The sequence below is a fragment of the Dermochelys coriacea genome, chromosome 4, assembly GCF_009764565.3.
Source record: "Dermochelys coriacea isolate rDerCor1 chromosome 4, rDerCor1.pri.v4, whole genome shotgun sequence".
NCBI lineage: Eukaryota > Metazoa > Chordata > Testudines > Dermochelyidae > Dermochelys > Dermochelys coriacea.
The window spans coordinates 39,706,153-39,730,181 of NC_050071.1; the positions used below are offsets into that span (position 1 = coordinate 39,706,153).

The following is a 24,029-nucleotide window of genomic DNA, read 5'->3' on the forward strand; positions in this document are numbered from 1 at the left end:
TGATTAATTCTAGAATAAATTATTTTGCCTTTTTTCTCCTTCTTGACTGCTAGGACACGTTGGCAACCAAGACATTATCCTCCAGGGAAACATATGTTCCAGAATCCAAACTTTCATTTAAAGAATACTTTTAGGATTATGTTCACATTCATGTGAATAGAATTCAAGAAATATTGTTTGCCTGAGTCTGCATACAGCCTAAAGCAACAGTTCTGAAGTGTGAATTGTTTTCTTTATCTCAATGTATGTTTCTGAGTCCTAACAATGAAAATTTTAATAACATGGTTAGTGCAACATTTGAGAGAATATCACCATTTAATTTTTAATCAGCCCTGGTTAAATTTTGTAGTCAGACCCTACACTGGTTCCTTTTTCCCCCTTCTATGTCCAATGTCTTGATTTTTTTAGATATAAAATTTGAATGCTTGGTGGAAATAACCAAAAAAGTGTTACTGAAAAGGAAAGCCCTATAATATGCGGAGGATTAGTGATGGGGATACAGTATATATTTTTTGTTTTGCAAATTATCAGATTATTTTTAAACTTTTCTTTCTATACAGTTGAAAAGATGGGGGGGGTTTACAAGTTTTTACAGAAGTTGTGTCCTATTTTGTTACACTTCCTGAAATCCTTTTTTATTTTCCAAATTGTTTTGACAGAAGTATTTTAATTAAATACTACTTTTTTCAAAAGAATAAGGCTGAGTTAGTCTGATTGTGCTCACAGCATCTTTCTCTTTAATCCTCCCCCACCCCCACGTCTACTTTTCTCTAACCAGTTTCAATATTACCAAGGACCTTTCAATCAAACTGACATATATTCAAAACAGCTAACTAAAATTAATACATTCTGAATTTATCCTGTGATTTGAATTGAATATTAACTAACACAACCCCTTGAAACCTAGCGACCTGATATAATGGGAAGGAAAATCTTTTTCTCTCCTTCCAAAAGCAAATATTCTGGTAAATTGTCCTATAGATTGACAGAAAATGTTCAGTTCTCTTTGCTAATGAATCCATCTTGCATGGCATGCAGCTTGATCAGTAAATGATGTTTTAATGTAGCAGCTTGGAACTGAGAAATACCTTAATGAATTTTTGGAGCCTTATAAATTCAAGAGCTGGCCATATGAAGGTTCATGTGAGTTGTTTTACAAAGATGGTAATTATTTGGATCCCCTGATTAAAATGGAACAAAACATAGTTATTACAACAGTTTATAGTAAACCCACAGATGATGAAACATTTTTACTGCCAAGAAGTCATCACCAAAGGCATGTAATCAGCAACTTGCCTTCAATTGGCTTGAAAGATACTACTACAATGCATGCAAATGGTAGGACTTTTCAGGATAAGGTACTGAAAATGAAACACATTACTGAAGAGAAACTATAATTATGTTCTCCAAGTATGGCTGCTTTCCCACACTATTTGCTGCAAAATAATCCTTACATCTTCAAAAATGAAGTACAGTGTAGTAAAATAGAGAACATGTTTAATGTAACAAGATTATAGGGCTTGACCGGTTTTCTTCCCTGCCAGCTTCTTAACTGATTAATTTTTAACTGCCTGAGTGTCTGTCTGAATGCCTAAAATCACATTCTCTTCTTAGTTACTTGCATTTAACTCAGTTGAAATCAATGAGGTTGCGAGTGTACTGAAGAAGAGAATCTGGCCCTTAGTCTCTTAGTGTGCAACTGCATCTATTACAATAGGAAGTGATGAGTTCTGGTGATCTGAGCCCATCACTGGAAGGCAAGGTCTAATTGGAAGCCAGACAGTGAGTCCCTCTGACTTCTGGCAGATCACAGGTTAATCTTTGTCTCGCTTCTCTCCTCCTCTTCTCTTCTCTTCTCCCTTCCCCCATGTAAAAAAGGACAATAATACCCATGTCACAAGGGTATTTTAAGGATTCATTAGTTAATATTTATATAGTGCTTAACAATGCTTAGTATATTCATTTTCTAACATTTTGTATTTTTAAGGTTTTTTTTAAATATAATCTGGATTCTGATTAGCTATAGTAAATTTGTATTATGCCTGGTAAATCAGGCAGTAGTGTTTTGGTTTTTTGTTGTCTTTTTTTAAAAAGACTAGGCAACTGATTACTTCCCAGATGTTCCATGTTTTCAATAATCTAAATGACTGACTGTCACATTCCTCCCCAGTAAAATTTACACAAATGAGATTGTATTTGATAAAAAGATGTAATAAAACAACAAGGTATTTGACTTTACTTAGCCTGGCAAAGCTACAAAAAGTTGTGTGGTTTATGGAATGACATCTAACTGAGAAACAAATCATTTAAATGAAAAGTTAGAACAACGTGGAAGGTTTAATCTTATAACAAATTTATTGTAACACAGAAATTTGTCATGCTTATAACTAGAGGTGGGCCAAGGAAGCATTGTACAGATTATAATCCAAAATTGTTTTAATGAGGTTTGAAGTATAGGTACAAGTTAAAGGACAGCAAAGGTACATTTCAGATCAGTGGTGCTGAAAACTTGTGAGCTGTTCTTCAAAGACTTCATCCCCAAATCTCTCATATAGAACTGATTTTCTGGGATTTCCACTGTTTTCTGGATCTGGTCCAAAACAGAAGTCTCCTGGGTTTAGAATTGACACAGGCTGTACTACAAAGGGTATGTTTTTATGGGAGGATTTTAATCAGACTTCCCTTTGCCTCCATTAAATTTGATAATGGGGGAAGAAGGAACAGGATTCTGAGGTTACAATTTGAGACTTTTATAACTTAACTAGATGATAAATATATTCTTCTGGAAAGAATAATTTTCACATTCTTCTCTGAGAATTTTCCTTGAGTAAAAACAGCAGAATTGTACATGGGGTGGGGGATGATTCATAAGCACTACTCAGTGCAGTGCTGCTGCATCAACCTTGCCCCTGACTCTTATCATTGCATTTCAAGTCTTATTCATGTATGAGTGAACGAAGAACCAAATCTTGCTCCTCTCATTCATGCTACCAGTCCTACTGAAATCAATGGGACTAATGGCATGAGAAAAGTGAACAAGATATGGCCCAAAATATTTCTCAATATCAACAGTATGGACGCACTGTACTAGGTACTCTACAAACTGAACAAAATTACAGTCCCTACCCATTTATTTGTGTTGTTTGTACAGTACCAGTGGTGTCCACAGCTTTTTTGTTTGTGTATTTCATGATAATACAAATAATGCAATGAAGTGTATGACAAAATATATTTCTCATACTTATTTGTATTGTAACGAGAGCACTCTTGTCATCTATGACCCCATATTTGGCTTTGGTATGCCCAAAACATATGAAGTAGGGGTGTGTGTATATACACATAAACATTAATTATCTGTACTTCTATAGTGCTTTTTAATCCCCAAATTTCAGGATGCTTTATAAATACTAATTACTGAGGCGGTAAATACTATTGCACTTAGTTTAAAACGTGTAAACTGAGGGCTTATGTGAGTTGCTCACTATCAGATAATGAGTTTGGAATTGAATGTAGGTATTCTGGCTGCGAGGCCCCACTCTATGTTCCGGTCCGCAACAGGTTCGCCGCTACATGCTGTGTACAGACACACCCTCGAGATTAGTTTGTCATGTTCTGGGATTTAGTTACTATGTCAAACTAAGGGTGGACAGAGGCAAAAAATACAATCCTAATTCTTTACTGAACAGACAACTTGAAGATAGTGGATGAATGAGGGGGCTGGCACCTGAAATAAACTGGAGCAGGTCACTCCTTGCACAGATCCAGTGCATCGACACTAGGGGTCTCCTCCAGTGCATGAAGGCATCGGTGCAATCACAAACCTCCAGGGCGCTATGCTGGACTAGCTACACAACTAGAGAGGAAGGCCCTGTAAGTATCTAGCTAGGCAGAGTGGGGAGAGGCGACTGGATGCAACACGTAGGCGTGAGGGGCCTGGAGGGCATCTCTGGGTGGAAATATCGTTTAATAATACACCGTTTGGTACACTACGGAGGAGGCCAGAAAGTTCAGTGCCAGAGACAGCAGGCACTACCCACCCTGGCCTCGGGGACGAGGAAGCACCCTGCCCTGCTACGCCTCCCCGCTGCTCTGTGCAGCTGGGCCGGCCGCGGCGAGCGGGTGACGGGGGGTGCGGTAGCTTCGCGGCCGAGGCGGCCCCATCCCCCGCGTGGCGGCAGAGCACGGTCTAGAAGCCGCCGCGGCCACGCCCCCACCCCTTGCGCAAGCCTCCCCCCGCAGGAGGCGGCTGGGAAAGGGCGGAGCCTCCGCCGGCCAATGGCGGAGGCGCCGGAGTCCCCCCGCTCGCGGCTCTCGCCGCCTCTGCGAGTGCGGGAGGCACGAAGCAGCGCAGCGTCCAGCTCGCTAGAGCGAGAGGCGGCGGGCTCTGGCTGGCCCGGGCTCCGCCGCAGCGCAGCCCCTCACCTCTCGCGGCGGCCGCTAAAAGCTTTGCTGGGCTCATTCTTCTCCCGGCCGCTTGGGTCGCGCCGGCTGCTGCCTAGAGTCGCCTCCAGCTCCCCCTGCTTGGGGGTGAGGGAGGCTCCGGGGGCTGTACCGCCTGCCTCCTCCTGGTGCTTCGGTGGCGGCTTTGCAGACCGGCTTGAGAGGGCAGCGGAGAGAGGGGGGAGCCTGGCACCGGCCACTCGTCCCGTCCCAGGAGCAGCTGCATGCAGCAGGTCTAGGGGAAGTGGAGGCAGCGCCGGCATGTCCCTGGAGTGCACCTGGAGGTAATAATTGGGGCAGGGCTGGGCTCACATTTTGTGCTTTAAACCTAGACAGAAAAGTCTCCAAACGCTTATTATCTCCTCCCACCCGGCCGGCCACCCCCCCCCCCTCCCCGCAACAAACTTCTGCGGGACATGCTTCCTGGTGACGGTGCAACTTGTAGTGTGTGCGGACCTTTTCCCTCCCTCATTTTAATCAGGTCTGTTCAGACCTACAGCTCTCGGGCGGCTCCGCTGGTGTGAATGGTCTGGAGAGAGATGCAGCGATTATTTGCGGGGATGCTTATATTTATCAGCGTCGTTTATTAAGCCTTCAACGGGTAAGATAGGGCTTCGTTTCTGAAAATAGCCTTTAACGACACATCCCAAGTTTCGTATATCGCATTTGGGAGAGTTCTTATTTATTAGCTCAGTTAGCATCTGTCTTCCTGATCTGGTACCCAAACCAGCCCTGCCGTTAATAGGTTTTTCTGTGTGACACTGTTGCCCTCTAGTGTTTTTGGACACTTAGAGCCGCTTGATTGCTGTGTTAGTAAAAAATAAAACATAACAATACAGTCAGAGCCCATTAACTGTTAACATCTGAAATCATCCCAAACCCATGCAGAATTTGGCATGTGCTAATGTTTATTTTAGATATTATGCATATAACTGAGAAGTTCTATCAGCCTTTTGAAATTTTATTTTCAATTTTACTTAAACACAATTAGTTGACTCTTCAGGCCTGCCAGATAACTTTTTTGGAAATAGGAGGCCTTTTGACCAAACAATAGAAGTAGTTGGTTTTTTTTTATCCAGTTTTTCACCCTAAGTTGTTCAGCATTAATGAAATACCTGCATTTAATCTTTTTGACAAGCATCAGTCAGGAATATGTTGGAAATAGCATAGTTTTATGATGAAGGTACCTGGGAGACAGAAGAACTGAGTTGCCCACAGACTACCTTTTTGACCTGGGGCAAATCACTTAACTGCTGTATGATTGAGTTTCTGCCTCAGTAAAAAATGGAGATAGTAATGCTTATTTCACAGAAATATTGTATAAGTAAACTTAGTGATATTTGTAAAGCTGTTTGAGATCCTTGGCTAGAAAGTATGAAGGAAGGTCACATAGTAATGTTGAAAACAAAAAAATATTTTTTAGCAAATTAAGCTCTTTCAACCTTTTTTTCTTAAATAATCCAACAGTTTTCTAAACACTGTTTCATTAATTTTAAAAACTCCTTTACTAACAGATCATTATGCAGTCATCCCCTCCGTATAGGGCAATATTTCCTACTGGTGTCACTCTGTGTAAAACAACACATCAAAAAGCTGAAGGTACAGAGATTTAATAACAAAATTAATAATACTTGCCAGAAAGATTTGGACAGAGTGTTGATTTCCTGATTTCTATGCTTTTAAAGAATCTTTAGTCCATCTAATCCATCCCACCTGTCAGTTGGTACATTTAGAAATGTTAAGTCCCCAGATAGTCATCTGTTCCAGCCCTGAAATTGTGATACTTACAGCTTTCAGTTACTTTCCTTGACGTGTCAAATATCAATATCCTTTTCAGTTAAAAATCTCTTCCAAACATATAGACTAAATATCAGCTTTCTTATTTTGTATTTTCCTGAGTATTCAGTGCTTGACTTTTATGGCATACAGAGATTGGTACCAAGTACTTGGAAGCAGTATGTATTTTTATTGTGGATCCAAAATATGCATGCTATCATATGTACCACTATTGCTTGCCAATAGACATTGTTCCTTGTGCCTTATCATTCATTAATTCACAAAGGTTTGCCTGTTTAGCAATATTAATATAATAATTTCAAAATAACTTCCTAATTAGGTCAACACTTTATTTTCTCCGGCATATTTCATGATTTTGTCTAAAAATGGCATTTTTGTTTAGTCTAGTTAAATAATGCACCAGTCATAATAATTTTTAATGCTACACAATGGAAAATATTTGTATTGTTTCTGGTTTTCATTTAAAACCAGTTTTTCATATTGCACTTGAACGTATTGCAGCCGTGCAGGCAGTGGTCAGTGTACAAAGGAACAGAGCTAGAATGTTATTTTAATGTGTTGTTAGGTTAGGAGAGAGAGACAAAGATTTGTGCAGCTATATGTAACTGCAGAAATATCATTTACAGTAAATAATATTTGATGGGTAACTAGGGAGGCCTGACTTCACATCATTTTTGTTTGTTCTTTGTAAATCAGAGGTGTTTTCAGAATGCAAATGTCAAGAAGAATTTATGTATACCAGAAGATAGAAGGAGCTGAATGTAGCATAATTGTACTGTTCCCACACAGGGATCAGGGTATACAATATGTGGCTGAGGTAAACCTTAAGTTGAACTAAATTATCTTGCTTCAAATTGGAAACTATTTTTATAGGCTTTATTTTCTCTTTTGGTTTTGGATATTTTCAGTTTTTTCATTAATTATGCAGATGAAAATAGATTTGTAATATAGTTGAGTTAAAGAAAACCTCTTCTGGTGGGTTAAAAGACTTGCTGACACACACTAACACAATTTTAACAGACTAGAATTTGTATGAGGGGGGTAGGGTGACCAGATGTCCTGATTTTATAGGGACTGTCCCGATTTTTTTGGTCTTTTTCTTATATAGGTTCCCATTATCCCCCACCCCCTGTCCGATTTTTCACACTTGCTGTGTGGTCACCCTAGGAGTGGGATTCCATTTGGATGTACATTTTTTGAGTAATTTACCCCAAATATACAGGGATGGATTAACCTAGAATTGATGTCATTTCTAAAAACACAAATACTAATTATGTCACTGAATGGCCAAGAGTATAACTTTCTCCAATTATCTTTTACATCCTGCACACAGAAAAAATGTATTTCCATTGTATAAAGGACCATTGCACGCTAGTGGAGAACCCATGCAAGGGGACTACATGCTTCCCCGTGCACCATGAGACTCTCTCTGGCAGATTTTTGCTCTACCATACAGAGGGGGGCAAATTGTCATGCTGGGGATGTGGCCACTATGTTCACACACAGCCCAAGTCTACAAGGGATGCGTACCACAAAGGAGGCTGCAAGCCAGCTACATGAATTTGAATGTCCTGATCCATAGGCTTAAGTAGAGAGAGCTTTTTGCGAAGGTAATGTACACATTTTTAATGTTTTGATATGTGTATGCTTTAGAAACCAGTAGGGCATATGCATGATCTACACATATGTGACCTCCAGCCTCAATTACTACAACCTATCATGTGCCCGATCCTCAGCTGGTAAATCAGCATAGGTCCATTAAAGTCAACTTAGCTACACTGATTTACACTGAGGATTTGTTCATTATATCCAGGAATAAAACCACATACCCAGAAAAAGCTGCAAGTGATACAAAGCACAGCAGTTTGTTCGCAAAGTAACACTGGTTCTTTGAGCACCTCATGCATCGTGCTGTTCTCAGCATTGGCTTACCATTGAACATAGGCCAATTGAAGATTCCTGACCTAATATTCAAAGCCATTTATGGGGATTGGCCCTAGCTACCTGGGCAGTTACCCCTTCTATACGTATGACCTCCCACTGCAGCTGCGTTCTGCTGGAACGATGAAACTGTCAACTAATTGGATGAGAACTAGTGGGTATAGGAGACAGAATTTTCCCAGGAGCTGGACTATGGAAGTTGCTCCCATAGGAGGGAGGAATGACCATGGTACTCCTTGCATTCAAAACTTAATGCAAAGCTCATTTCCTTGACTTAAATTTCCTTTAGTAGGTTTGTTGTATGTGAGAAGAACCTATTTGTCTATGTAGCAAAACATTTCTACCTATTCAAATTTATATATGGGGAAGACAAAAAAAGATTTTATTTTAATCTTTGGGAGGCCTTGTGAGAGAACATGTTAGGAGCAATGCTGTAGTACAGGGGTCGACAGCCTTTCAGAAGTGGTGTGCTGTCTTCATTTATTCACTCTAATTTAAGGTTTTGTGTGCCAGTAATACATTTTAATGTTTTTAGAAGGTCTCTTTTTGTAAGTCTATAATATATAATTAAACTATTGTTGTATGTAAAGTAAATAAGGTTTTTAAAATGTTTAAGAAGCTTCAGTTAAAATAAAATTAAAAAGCAGAGCCCCCGGACCGGTGGCCGGGACCCGGGCAGTGTGAGTGCCACTGAAAATCAGCTCGCATGCCAAAGGTTGCCTACCCCTGCTAGTGTAGTACTTAGATTAATAGATTCTGGTCTCAATCTGCAGGTGGATACTTAATTAATTTAAAAGTCTTAAGGATCAATTTAGGAATTCTCAGACAGGGACTGAGGTGCAGTGTTGAAGAAATACAGGGGTAGCTTGCACTGCTGCAGACTGAGTGGCACATTCTCCTTCAAAGGTCATTGTATAGTATTGTACAATAATGGTACAAGGACCTATAATAGTGGGAGTGTAATGTTTGGGGCTCTTTTTGGATTCTGTGGTGGTATTTTACATATGAGGCAAGATCCTCATCTGGTGTAAATCATCATGGTTCAATGAAGTGAATGAGCTATGTTGGTTATACTAGTTGAGGAACGGTCCCAAGTTTTTTGAAGATACCACACCAAAACAATACCAACAGACTCATAACTCTTCTCAAATCTCAGACGTTCCAGAAACCTTTTTGATTTCTTATGTGCTGCTGCTTATGCTTGGAACTCTTTCTTTTGTTTTATTAATCAGATAACCACAATTCTTCATTCGGATCACTTCATAAAATTGCTTTCAGGAAGTATTTCAGTGGTAGTCCAAAATAATAATAATAATAAGTGTTCTTAGAAACCAAACAAAAAAATCCACAAACATTCTACAAATTGTGTCCACAAATGAGAAGCCTGCCTGAAAACAACCTCTTAATCTTGCCTCAATCATTCAAGATCAAGCTTTCTCTTTGTTACCTTACTTCCAATCAGATCAATCATCTCTTTATTGCTCGCTAGGCTGATAGTCCCTCTGACAATAATAACCTAAGCATGTAACAGTGCTTACTATTCAAAAGTATTCTGTTGATCCTTGTAACACATGCAGGTTGTCATTTAGTCTTTATTTTTAATAAAATTTGCAAATTCTCTTTTCAGACAGCTGTCTCTACTTTCTAGAGCCAGGGTTCTTCCCCCCCCCCCCCCCCCCGCACCCCCAATCCTGAACAATTCACATTTATGCTTTGGGGCTTTGAACACAGTGTGCAACAGGGAGTGCAAGTTTGTTGTGCTCCAGTGCAAATGTGAGTGACTGTTATGTCCAGTTGTGAGTAAAGATAAGAGCTAGGTGTAAGCCTTTCCACTGTGTGTGCTAAGTCTTAATACATCTGTGCACTTTTCCTTTACCCTCAAGAATACAGGGTAAAAAAGGGAAAGATATGGGCAGAGAATGAATTTGTCTAGCAGAACATGGGCTTAAATGTAATCCCCATCATATGAGAAACATAGCTATGCTTTTACAGCTTTTTCCTAGTCCTGTTAAGCAGGAAAAACTTGAGTGCCATGTTCTAAAGCTACTGTTAAAGCAAGATTGGGTTCCCCTCAGCTCACTTTCTTACTCGCTACTTTTTACCTTGTGTTTATACTCCTTACTTTCACTGTGCAGGATCAACCCCCTGGAATGTAGTTAAAGTTGAGAAAGTTAAAAGGACATTGAGTTTTTAGTAACACTCCCAATCAGAAATTTGAAAATAAAAGGCCTGCTCCAATCCTGATTTAAATTGGGAATTAAGTTTGGAGTTTTGCTATTGACTGTATTAGATGCAGGAAAGAGCCCAAATTTCTTTCACTACTAATCTTCTCCTTCAGCCATTTGTAAATATTAGTTTGTTTTCCTGCATTTCTTGTGGTGCACAAACTTATTCTGTCTTGTTCAGTTATTTTCTCAAATAAATATTACCAAAGTGCCAGGAATAGGAATTCCTAGCAAAATAGCTTGATAACTTGGCAGAAGCATAACGCAAAGTGTTGTGGGCCAAAGACCTCTTAAAAACATGCACAATTGTATATTTTGCATAATGGGTATATGGCAGGCATCATCTGCCAGTTTGTATACAAATTGCAGGGTTTTGTGGTTACAAATGGATTTACCCACTATTGTGAGTGAGATCCATTACAATTTAACCCTGTAGATTTTACATATATAAGCAATGGCTTTTGGCTTTAAATTTTGTGGCTTCTTCATTGTTAGATTTTTTTTAAAAAAAATCATTTAACTCTTTCTGTTGCATTAAAAATACATTAAGAGGATATGTGGTTAAGCACTCAAAAGTCAGGAAAAGACGAAGCTAAATGTTGCAAACACAAACTTGATATTAACCCCTGTTTGTATTATATGTGATACATTGATGTGTTCTGTTTCCTAAATAATACTATATAATACGCAATTTTTGTTGCAGCCTTAGTTAGCTGTCTTGCAGTACTTGCTTTATTCTTTTATATTTAATTTGATTGTCATATTTTTAAATAGGTGTATAATTTTGTCAGTAGCTATTATCTCTTTAGTCAGCACCACAGTTTTCTTTAGGTACAGCTCAGAGCATAAGTTGCAAACTTAGGTGGCTCATGTGCCAGTACGTTTCTATTATTACCCTGTTTTATACTTAATCTGGCGTGTGTTATATTATACATGGCCTACGTAAGCATGGTTTATTGTATACTTTTAGTATAAAATACTTAATATATACAGAATAGTACACTGTAGAACACATATGCATCTAACACAGTAGAAAAGATTGTAACTTATATTGTATTATCTGAGAAATAGTTTGTGACAATGTAATGAAAGAATCTCATCATGTACACTCACAACAGGGCAGAGTTAAGGATATGCATGCAACTTTAACTTCTCAAGAGAAATCTTCATGCAAGAGTGAGTGCAATTAAGCAGGTTTCAGAGTAGCAGCCGTGTTAGTCTGTATTCGCAAAAAGAAAAGGAGTACTTGTGGCACCTTAGAGACTAACAAATTTATTAGAGCATAAGCTTTCGTGAGCTACAGCTCACTTCATCGGATGCATCCGATGAAGTGAGCTGTAGCTCACGAAAGCTTATGCTCTAATAAATTTGTTAGTCTCTAAGGTGCTGCAATTAAGCAGCCAACCTTAACCTCTCTTAACTTGTTTTTTTTAATCTGATTATGAAATCTCCTATGTGTGGAAGGTGGGGAGAGGCAGGGTGTGCTTGCTTGCTTTTTTTTTAGGAAAATGACAGGAAAAGAAATTATATATAACGTGAAAATATTTGGCTGGATGCCACTGGAATGCCCTGTGTCCTACACTTTGAGTTCCACGGGAGGACCTCCTCTCTTGCCAATTTTAGGTGTGCTACTTTGTATTTTACAAGTGTTTAGTGCGGGCAAAATCCCTGTCTTCTTTTGTGTACTGGTAGCAGAATTGATACAGTTTCCTGTGCAAGTGGGGGCAGTATGTGGGAGTTGGGCAGGGGATATGCATACTTGTGTGGAATGGACCTCAGTCTGCAGAAGTTCTCTGCCAGTGTGACTCTCTTCAATGTAATGTAACATGTCCCTCTCTCTGCTTGATCCACAGAAGAGGTGATCTCTTACAGCTGCCAGCTATGGGATCTAGGGCCAGATTTTAAAAGGTGTTTAGGTGCCTAAAGATGCAGATTGGCACTTTTGAAAATCCCACTAGGTGCCTAACTGTCTAACTCCGATTAAAACCCCCTTTAAAAATCTGGGCCTTGATCTTTTTACTCAAGATGTAGAGTCTCTTAGCTCTTGATATCCTGTGCCCAGTTCCTGATGACAACCAAAGTGATGCTTGTTACACAAGCATACTGAAAGTAGCTGGGGCTAGACTACAGGTGGGGTGGAGTATCTCTCTGACTCCCATCCTGTAGAATTAGGAAGTGTAAAGGTGAAAATTGTGAGTTATAGAATATGAATATAATAAATAATGGAGGGGGGGAATTAACAGAACTGGTTCAAACGTTACAAAAGAAACTACCTAAGTACTGAATTAATTTCTGAGCCTATCTTAGCAATGGTTTGCATGCTACCAGCTAATTGAAATGCAATAATTTATGGATGCATTAAACTTATACTTTTCTTTTTGTTTTAGACTATACCTTTTCTAAAGCTTGCTGAAGATAGACATATGTGCTGCAATGGTGACATAAATTATTAAGCAGGACTGGAACAAGTTGTTGAAAAGTTGTGGTTTTTTTTAATGCTGCTGCTGTTGGAAGCAATCTAAGGCAAGTATACAACATGAGTTTTATCATGAAACTTCACAGACATTTTCAAAGAACAGTTATCTTGCTTGCCACTTTTTGTATGGTGAGCATTGTTATTTCTGCTTACTATTTGTATAATGGCTACAAACAGGAAAATGAACTTTCTGAGATCTCTTCAGAAGTGGAATGTGGTGATCTTCAGTTGTTGCCATACAAGTTAATGGAACTGAAGACAGTGAAGCCCATTGATCCCATGAGGACTGATCCCGTAGCGCTGGTGTTTGTGGAAAGCCAATACTCAACACTCGGTCAAGATATAATAACAATTCTAGAATCCAGCAGATTTCAGTATCACATAGAGATTGCTCCTGTGAAAGGTGATCTTCCAGTGCTTGTAGACAAAAATAAAGGCAAATATGTTCTCATTGTATATGAAAATATTTTAAAGTATGTGAATATGGACTCATGGAACAAAGGCCTTCTAGATAAATACTGTATTGAATATGGTGTGGGTGTCATTGGATTCCATAAGGGCAGCGAGAACAGCTTGCAGAGTATTCAGTTTAAGGGCTTTCCTTTCCATGTTCATGGCAATCTGGGTGTTAAGGACTGTTGTGTTAACCCTCATTCCCCATTGCTTCATGTAACTAAATCCTCTAAGCTTGATAAAGGTCCCTTGCCTGGAAATGACTGGACAGTTTTCCAGATTAATCATTCAGCCTATCAGCCAGTGATATTTGCAAAAATAAAGACTACAGAAAACCTGCCACTACCCATCACTAAAAATGCTCTCCATGCCACAGTAGTTCATGACTTGGGGCTTCATGATGGGATTCAGAGAGTTCTCTTCGGCAGCAACTTGAACTTTTGGCTGCACAAGCTGATCTTTATAGATGCCGTCTCTTTCCTGTCTGGGAAAAAGCTCACATTGTCCTTGGATAGGTACATTCTTGTTGACATAGATGACATCTTTGTTGGGAAAGAAGGAACAAGGATGAATGTCAATGATGTGCAGGTACAGTATGTGCAAAAACCACTATTCTGCTACCGCAAAAGCTTCCGCATGAATTCTTATTTTTTAAACTGAAATTAATATTTGAAATTTACCAAAGATGCAACTCTATCTTGCTGCACCAATCCCAAGTATATGTGTTTTGGCACAGGAAAAATCCTTTGGGCTTTGGGGAGACAGAATCCTTCTCCCTTGCAGGCTACAAAGTTCCTTTGTGGCACCTGCTGCAACCTCGGAGCTGGAATAGTCTATAGCCTATTAACTTGCCTCTCGCAAAGGCTGGGAGAGGCTGGTGGATCATAATGACAGATCCTCTGGTCAATTCAGGTACTCACTGAAGTGACAGAGAAGGAGCGGCTGCTGAACTTTGTGCTGAAGGTGTGTGCTCCTGTTTGAAATCTTGGGATTCTGCTTTCCTGCCCACATGAAAACTGGTTCTGCTGTATCCAGAGCCCTCTGCATATATGAAAGGGAATAAAGAGGATAGGGTTTCCCATTAATAGCAGCCAAACTTATAAAAAGTTAAGAAATTGCAAAGGATCTGATCCTGCAAAGTGCTAAGCACTTCATGGGAGATACTTCACTGGGAATTGAGGATACTCTCACTTTCCAGGAGGTCTCCAGCACCTCTCAGGATTGGAGCTAGATCCTTAATATGTAATACATGCATGATCATAGGAGCTAGATCATTAGTATGTAATGCATGTTGACATCAGGCAGTCTTACAAAGCAGAAGGCGAATGAGTTGATCTGATAAATGTCAACATAAATTTTAAAGAAGACCATATTGGATTATTAATCATTTTGAAGTGTCAGAAGTTAGTCACAGCATTTCACCCTTCTTATTTCCATATTTTGTGCTCTTGCATGCAATGAAGCTAGTGTTTATACATGTCTGAAATAATTACTCATTGAGTTTTCCACTATTTCTAGTTATAAATACCTGCAGGGTCCTTTTTCACTCTGTTGCTCCACCATTCAAGTACAGTGGTGGGTTATGGGTGCATGAGGATGACCTTTGAAGCACATTATCTTTATGCTTTACACCTGTTCTTTTTTCAGAAGAATCTAGTAGGAAAACAGATGACCAGAAAACACCTTGAAAAAACCGAGGTCTTTGTTCTAGAAGCTAAAAATTGGACAAACGATGAAGAGATTTGTTACACTGCCAACACTTCTAGCTAGGTTAAGAGCTGTAAGACAACTCGGAGGGGGGAAATTGGGTAACATTTTGCTAATTTCAGGTGTTTTTTTAAAACTGTACTTAATTGATGAAGAGGATCTCATTAAATTAGCACTAAATTTATTGAGCTACACAACCCTCTAAATGTATTGGCTCATTCCACAAGTGTTGATGGATTGACAACTTCACACAGTTTTTCTTCAAAATTATAATTGACACATTCTATCAATTTTTCCAGAAATGTAAAACAATAACCTTAAAGTGTATTAAAATTTTTATATTTCTGATATAAAACTGTTGGAGGCTACCCAAAAATGCTTTCAACACATATATTCTGTAAGGATCTACACTTCTTGGATGCCTAAGCAGTTTCATACAAATATAAGTACACAAGAAAAAAGGCACAATAACCTCTATTTGTATGTGACCTGTGGTTGCAGGATTTCATTTTGGTGTTTGAGAACCTCTTGCATATGAAGTTGAATTACAGGGAAGATTTAGAGCCTGCTTCTGCTCCCAATCCAGTCATTGTGACAAAGCTGCTTTGAAGGACTGGACTAATGAAATGCATAAATAAAACCTGAATGAAGAAATAATACAGGTTCTCCACTATAATAAACTATTTCTGATCCTCATAGTATCTTTCCCCTTGGGTTCTCCCCCCCCCCTGCCCCCCCCCATGAAGTGAACCTCAGAATAACATTTTGGGTTCTGTTAGAAGAATAATTCACTGAAGTTAGTTATCAAAAAGCAATAAACTATACAGACAAATTTAAAAGACATTCATTGAGAATAAAACATCTTTAATTCTTAAAGAAAATGCAAAAGCAGTGAACTTTGTTACTATTTTGTGAGGCTAGTTTATAGTGTTTACAAAGCACTTACTGCCACATGGAAAAAAAAATGAAATTATATAGAAAATAGGACAGTCAATTGCAGTTAACTCACGTGATTAACTCAAAAATTAATCGCGCTTTAAAAAATTGCTTGCAATTAACAGTGCAATTAAAACTGCAATTAAACAATAGACTACCAATTGACATTTATTAAATATTTTGGATATTTTTCTACATTTTTCAAATATATTGATTTCAATTACAACAGAATACAAAGTGTTCACTGCTCACTTTATATTTATTTACAAATATTTTCACTGTAAGAATGATAAAATAAATAGTATTTTCAGTTCACCTTGTACAAGTACTGTAGTGCAATCTCTTTATCATGAAAATGCGACTTACAAATGTAGATTTTTTTTTTGTTACATAACTGCACTCAAAAACAAAACCATGTAAAACCTTAGTCCCTACAAGTCCATTCAATCCTATTTCTTGGTCAGACAATTGCTAAGACAAACAAGTTTGTTTACATTTATGGGACATAATGCTGCCCGCTTCTTGTTTACAATGTCACCTGAAAGTGAGAACAGGCATTCGGATGGCACTTTTGTAGCCAGCATTACAAGGTATTTCTGTGCCAGATATGCTAAACATTCATATGCCCCTTCATGCTTCAGGTGCCATTCCAGAAGACATGCTTCTTCTGATGATGCTCGTTAAATTTAATGCATTTTTTTTTTGTGACTGAACTCCTTGGGGGAGAATTGTATGTCTCCTCTGTTTTACCCACGTTCTGCCATATATTTCATGTTATAGTAGTCTCAATGATGACTCAGCACATGTTTATTTTTAAGAACACTTTCGCTGCAAATTTAAAAAAACTCGAACGTACCAATGTGAGATTTCTAAAAATAGAGCACTCGATCCAAGGTTTAAGTATTTGAAGTGCCTTCAATTATTTTTTGCACATAATTCTACATTTGTAAGTTCAACTTCATGATAAATAGATTGCACTACAATACTTGTATTAGGTGAATTGAAAAATACTATTTTTTTTTACAGTGCAAACAATTGTAATTAAATATAAAGTGAGCACTGTACACTTTGTATTCGGTGTTGTAATTTAAATCAATATATTTGAAAATGTAGAAAACATCCAAAAATATTTAAATAAATGGGATTCTGTTGTTTAACAGTGCAATTAATTGTGATTAATCACAATACTTTTTAATTGTTTCACAGCCCTAATGGAAAATAATATCAAAGCAGAGGTAATTTCTGAGTCAGTACAACAGATGCAACCATTTAAATAGTGTTTTGAAACAGGGGCATCTGAAAAAAGTATTCACTTCAGATCCTTAATCTACTTAAAGCTAATGTAGTCTGTTAAACATGTTGTTAGCACTGTCAGATGCAATGTATCTCCATTACTATTAATATCAAAGGAGTTATCCTCTGCAAAACAATGACATGCTGAATGAATGAGAGAGAATTAATTTGAAGAAGCTGAATATCTGTTATTGAAAACCATATTTGTATATAAATGCCATCACATTAGGTATGAGGGATAGTGTTTTACTGAGTTCTGCTGCACTGCCTATAACACAGAGAATTGTGTGCCTCAAGTATGAAAATAGACTGCCTAATAGGGATGTTGTTTATATTCAGCATCCATGATTAACTCATTTTAGCTAAGCTAACAGCATTTAAATTCTAACCATGTACTATTGGAACTGATGTTTTTCTACGTATTTCAGTTTCATCTCAAAATTACAGAGCTGTTTGACATAATAACTTCTTTCCTATTAAATTTATTATTAGAAATTTCTGGCCCTATTCATTCCTAATATAACTCTATTGAAGTCACACAGTGGTTCCCTGAAACACTAATGGAGCCTTTATTGTTGGTCTGTAGAACTGACCATTTTAGTTCAATTTATGGTTGAACCCACACAAATGCTTTGGAGAAGCTGAGAGTACAGACAGCTCTTCCCCACCCCAGAGATCCCACACAGTGCAAAGTTAATAAGTCATTTCATTATGCTGAGGAACATAAGATGGGTAAAACATCTATTGCTGCCACCAGGAGACCTTGAAAGAAAGTGCTCTGGGTGGGTTTGGGTGAGCTTAAACTGTACTTTTTCCATAGTGTAATGATTATCACTGTCCTGAATGCTCCTCAGAGGTTTTGTGAGTTCAAAAGACATTATAGCCTAATTCTAGTTACTAACCTGTTAAGAATAAACAGAATGGTTGACAGGGCAAATTAATGTTCTTTCACAAATAATAAAAGAGAGAGTGAGAGATACAAAGGCAATGCAGCATAGTTGAGGCAGGATGAGTTGCGAGTTACAGTAAAGGTACATATAGACTCAGATTTTCAAAAGAACTCAAAGTTCAGTAACTCCATTTAGGCACCTATATAAGTCACCAGAACAACAGGTACTACTGAATACTAAGCACTTTTATAAATGGGCACTTCATTGAGGTGTCTAAATGGGAGCTGAGTACTTTTGAAAATAGTTATTATATTGATTATCAGCTCACTGCTCATAAATCTATAGTTACTCCTTTGAATTTAGGGGGAGCTGAGTGTCCTCAGCATCTGAAAATCAGTCAGAAGACATCTCAGCTTCAGCACCCAGGCTTTAGGCACACAAAATTAGTGGACACTTCTGAGAAATCTGATGGTATGGGATTGTTTTTGCCTGAAGTTCATCAATACAAAAACTAATGATGGGCAATCAGGCCTTGCTGTTTTTGTTTATCCACATTCTAACTACTAACTTATTAAACAGTAAGGTAGATTCAACTGTAACCATAATGGGGAGGCCACCCCACTGTAATTTTAGCTGTAAAAAACTCCCAAAATTGGTTTAGATTGGGATTACCTGATCAGTACTGATGTGGCTGTCACTGTATGAAATTTAAGCCAATAACAATATTGTTTTTTCAGTATGGTACAGTGAGTAGCTGTCACTCTGCATCAGCAATGTCCATCCATCTCAGTTTATTTACTTTGTCACATCTGATATAATAGAAATAATGTCAGTGGAAGAAAATGTTATTGCAGCCTAATTGCCTTCCACTGAAAATAAATTTGGTAACATCACCTCTGTGTTCATTTTCAATAAATTGTTTCTCTTTCTCTCTCAGTATTTATCTATCAGGAAGAGGCTATTATCCAGTGACAATGTTATATTCCATTTACTTTATCTGTTTCTTTTAGTAGCCTAAAAGCCTGTGCAGTGCAAATAATTCATTTAAATAGACATATAAAGAAAATCCATCTGGATGTTCCCAGAGTAAGTTTATCTTGGTAGCCCATGGTTATCTCAGTAGGCAGTCTATTCATTTATTATATTAAATCATTTTCATTATAATCACTCTATTGTAATGTTTCTCAAATGTGAAACACTGAGCTTTTCTAAGGGAGATGCAAGCAAGAGTTGGGGAGACGTATTTTTTTGCAGCGGCAGCTGATGTCCAAAAGTGGTTATGGGACTGCAAGTAGCAAGCTGCTGTCCCTGGTTCCACCCCTGCACACATACCCTCTATCCTGAAGTTTGATCACATTTTCAGAATGAAAACTAGAACATTGTGAAGTGGTGGCAGGATGGTGGGAAGAAAAAGTTGCATTCTCTCCTCTGTCTTCTCTCATCTCCTTTCCCTTTCAGAATTATAAATTAAGGCATTTTACAAAAAAGGTGAGACAGGATGGTAGAAAACTGTATTTATCTCTCTGTCATCCTTCACTGTTTTCTGGTTGTCCCAATCTCCCTCTCGCAAATCTAATTCCTACCTTACCATAGCCTCTAGCGACCATGCACCCTGGCTTTTTTGCATGTTGATTTTCACATTAGACTCTGCTCAAGTAGAACTATCTGGTATTTTTCATGTCGAACGTTGTATGGACAATACATCTTCTCTTGATGGAGGAATAGTAAAAGATTAACATGACCTTCCTGTCTATGAGCCTGGTTGATCGTGTGTGTGTGTGTGTGTGTGTGTAAGAAAGTAGTTACACATCTACTGGTAGCAAAGAGAGAAAGATAATTAATGCCTCCTTATGCTACTGTCACGAGCAAGGTGAAAGGGAATAAAAGAAAGCAGTATCTGCGTGTTTGTCACGTCTTTTATGTGGTAGGGTGTGCAGGTTTTGGAAAGAAGAGATGGTCATCAAGGTGAAGCTCATCTATCATATGGTGCCTTCTAGAAGTGAGTGAGTAAAAAATGAGCAATTTTATGCTATTCTCATACATGAAAATGTAGCTGTTGGGCAGTCACTTTTTTTCATGGAAAACAATGTACAGTTGCCAGTTTCATAGTGACCATATCCAACTTGTTTGCTTGTGACATATGTCATTCTGGGTCCTGTTTTATTTAGTGAGTGTTGGGGCACTCTGTCCACTATAGACTTTTATCAAAAGGGGAAATATAAACCCGATCCTTCAAGCCTTGTGCATCCAAGCAGTATTTATTCATATAAGTAGTTCTTTTGAATACAATGGAACTACTCACAGGAGTAAGGATTACTCAGGTGAGTAAGGGTTGCAGGCTCAGACCCAAAGTCTGTTATGTGTCTTTCTTCCTTTTGCTTTTAGTGATGTTTGTATTCTATATATAGCAGAACCTCAGAGTTACAAACAAATTTACAAACTGACCAGTCAACCACACCCCTCATTTGCAACTGGAAGTATGCAATCAGGCAGCAGTAGCAGAGACAAAAAAAAAAGCAAATACAGTACAATAATGTGTTAAATGTAAACTACAAAAAAAAAGGAATGTTTTTTTTAAAAATTGACAAGGTAAGGAAACTGTTCCTGTGCTTGTTTTGTTTAAATTAAGATGGTTAAAAGCAGCATTTTTCTTCTACGTAGTAAAGTTTTAAAGCTGTACTAAGTCAATGTTGAGTTGTAAATTTTTGAAAGAACAACCATAATGCTTTGTTCAGAGTTACAAACACTTGCCAACTCTGCACTGAAGTAGAGTCCAGTGGTGAAATAGAGTCCAGTGGCAGCTGCTCTAAGTCAGGATTAGGGCCATGGATAACTATCAGGGTGCTCTAACCAGTACCTTAATATCCCCCTCATCCTATCATCTGCACTGAGCAGTGCTCTTGCAAAGGAGAGAATTTAGCCCATGAGAATTAATTCCTAGTATCCCAGAGTCTTCATAAGAATGTCTGTACAGAGTCAGATCAATGGTCCATCTAACCCATTATCTTGTCTTCTGATATTGACCAATGCCAGGTGCTTCAGATGGAATGAACAGAACAGGCAATCAGCAATTGATCCATCCTATCGTCTATTCCCAGCTTCTAGCAATCAGAGGTTAGGGACACCCAGAGCATGGGGTTGCATCCCTGACCATCTTAGCTAATAGCCAATGATGGACCTATCCTTCATGAATTTATAAAGTTTTTTTTTCATTTGAACCTTGTTATAGTTTTGGCCTTCACAGCATCCCCTGGCAATGAATTCCACAGGTTGACTGTGTGTTGTGTGATGACGTACTTGCTTTTGATTGTTTTAAACCAGCTACCTATTAATTTCCTGGGGTGACCCCTTGTTCTTGTGCTATGTCAAGGAGTAATAACACTTCCTTATTCACTTTCTCCACACCAGTCACAATTTTGTACACCTCTATCATATGCCCTGTTAGTCATCTCTTTTCCATGCTGAAAAGGTCCAGTCTTTTTAATCTCTCTTCATATGGAAGCTGTTCCATACCATTAATCATTTTTGTCCTGCTTCTCTATGTTTTCCAATTCTAATGTATCTTTTTTTGAGATGGGGTGACCAGAACTGCATGCAGTATTCAAAGTGTGGGTGGACCATGGATTTATATAGTGGTATTATGGTATTTTCTGTCTTTTATTGTCTATCCCTTACCAAATAGCTCCTAACATTGTTAGTTTTTTTGACTGCCACTGCAAACTGAGCAAATGTTTTCAGAGAACTATCCAGAATTACTCCATCTCTTTTTCTTAAATAGTAGCAGCTAATTTAGACCCCATCATTTTTAAGTATAGTTGGGATTATGTTTTCCAATGTGCATTACTTTGTATGTATCAACATTGAATTTCATCTGCCATATTGTCGCCTGGTCACCTAGTTTTGTGAGATCCTTTTGTAACTCTTTGCAGTCTGCTTTAGACTTAATTATCTTGAGTAATTTTGTATCATCTGCAAATTTTGCCACTTCACTTTTTGCCCATTTTTTCTGATAATTTATGAAAATGTTGAACAGCAGTGATCCCAGTACAGACCGCTAGGGGACACCACTTTAACCAGTTACTGAGAGGACCCTTCTCTCTTATTCTATGACTGCTTACTTTGCTTAAGAGCCTTTGGTGAAGCCTTCAAAGGCTTTCTGAATGTCCAGTTACACTATATCCACTGGATCATCCTTTTCCACATCTTTGATGACCCCTTCCAAGAATTCTAATAGATTGGTGAGATATGATTTCCCTTTGCAATAGCCAAGTTGACTCGTCCCCAATAAAATCATGTTCATCTATGTGTCTGGTTATTCTATTCTTTACGATAGTGTCAACCAATTTGCCTGGTAGTGGTTAGGCTTACTGGCTTATAATTGACAGGGTCGTCTCTAGAGCCATTTTTAAAAATTGATGTTATATTAGTTATCCTCCAGCATCCGGCACAGAAGCTGATTTAAATGATAGGTTACATACCACAGTTAGTAGTACCGCAATTTCATATTTTATTTCCTCCAGAACTCTTGGGTAAATACCATCTGGTCCTGATGATTTATTACTGTTTAATTTATCAATTTTTTCCAAAACCACCTCTATTGACACCTCAATCTGGAACAGTTCCTCAGATTTGTCACCTAAAAAGAATGGCTCAGGTGTGGGAATCTCTCTCTCTCTCATTCTTTGCAGTCAAGATTGATCCAACGAATTCAGCTTCTCCGCAATGACTTTATCTTCCTTGAGTGCACCTTGATTGTCCAGTGGCCCCACTGATTGTTTGGCAGGCTTCCTGCTTCTATTTACTACATGCATTCCTGAGCTGATATTGCCTGTTGAGTTCAATATCTCTTTGCTTACTCTAACAGATTTCTTACACCAGAGCCAACTGTTATGATTTCGTGCAATCTGCCATGTTTTAGATATGCAGAAGTTATAAATGTGCAGATGCTTTTATTGAGCTTAGGTGAACGAGCTCTATTCCTTATTTGAAACTTTCCTGCTCATAGAAACAGAATGAAATTCTTGCTTCTTTTTTTTTTTTTAAATTACAAATGTGCCTAGATTTGGTGGGACTTTTCAGGGTATATTTTATGCTGCCCTGTTAACAGTTTTTTGAAGTATAGTTCCATCCAATATGCTAAATTTTTACATGAAAGGATGGCCCTCACATGTTTAATATACACCACTGAAATGATTTTTTAAAAAAAAATTGGGAAAGGACTTTCTTGAACATTCCTTTTCAATTATTTGTACATTGGAGGGGCCTAAATATTTACATCAGGGGGAGGTTTGAATATTTTTTGTGAGTCTTAGAGGAGGATGATGTCAGAAACCTTGTGTGACTTAGAGGAGGAAAAGGTGTCAGAAACCTTGAACTACTGAGAGAATAAACCAGACTGTTTACCAACACCTTTCAGAGAGAAAGCTCTAAAAATATCTTCAAACACCTTTTGGATTTTAAAGGGGAATTCTTTCCTTATTTATGTTACTATTTTGATTTAGTTTTTAAATAAAACGATTATTTGTAAATAAGTGATACCTCATCGAAAGAGTCTGTTACACAATTACAACGAAAAGGAATTCTATATGAGAGGCTGAATTATATTTCTTACATCGTTACATTGAGCTTCAGATCTCTTCTATAAGAAATGTCTTGTGAATGCAAAATATTCAGACATTTCTTTTTAAGTTCCTTTATAAATACAGCTGTGTGATTAATTAACTATTTGCAACTTCCTCTTGTTTTTAAGGTTCTTTTTATCTTCCTAATTTATTAGACAGGTTATCTTTACAGCTTTTTTAATTGCATTTATTATAAATGTATATATGTTCCATCTTTACAGTTCATGCAGGGCTTTCATGGTGTTTTACA

At 38.1% G+C, this 24,029-nt stretch overlaps 1 protein-coding gene across 5 annotated transcripts in view; it reads left to right on the forward strand.

Moving 5' to 3' along the window:
- LOC119854944 (bifunctional heparan sulfate N-deacetylase/N-sulfotransferase 3) overlaps positions 1 to 24,029 on the forward strand; it is a 128,072-nt gene that overhangs the window by 18,762 nt on the left and 85,281 nt on the right. For 3 of the 5 annotated variants that reach the window (XM_043513288.1, XM_043513289.1, XM_043513286.1), the window contains one exon: positions 12,791 to 13,920. In XM_043513288.1, coding sequence (XP_043369223.1) covers positions 12,940 to 13,920 — 981 coding nt within the window. In that variant the 5' untranslated portion in view covers positions 12,791 to 12,939. Of the gene's footprint in view, positions 1 to 4,241; positions 4,725 to 11,907; positions 12,027 to 12,790; positions 13,921 to 24,029 lie in introns of those variants that run through there. The other 2 variants (XM_043513287.1, XM_038400231.2) reach the window with 2 other exon arrangements.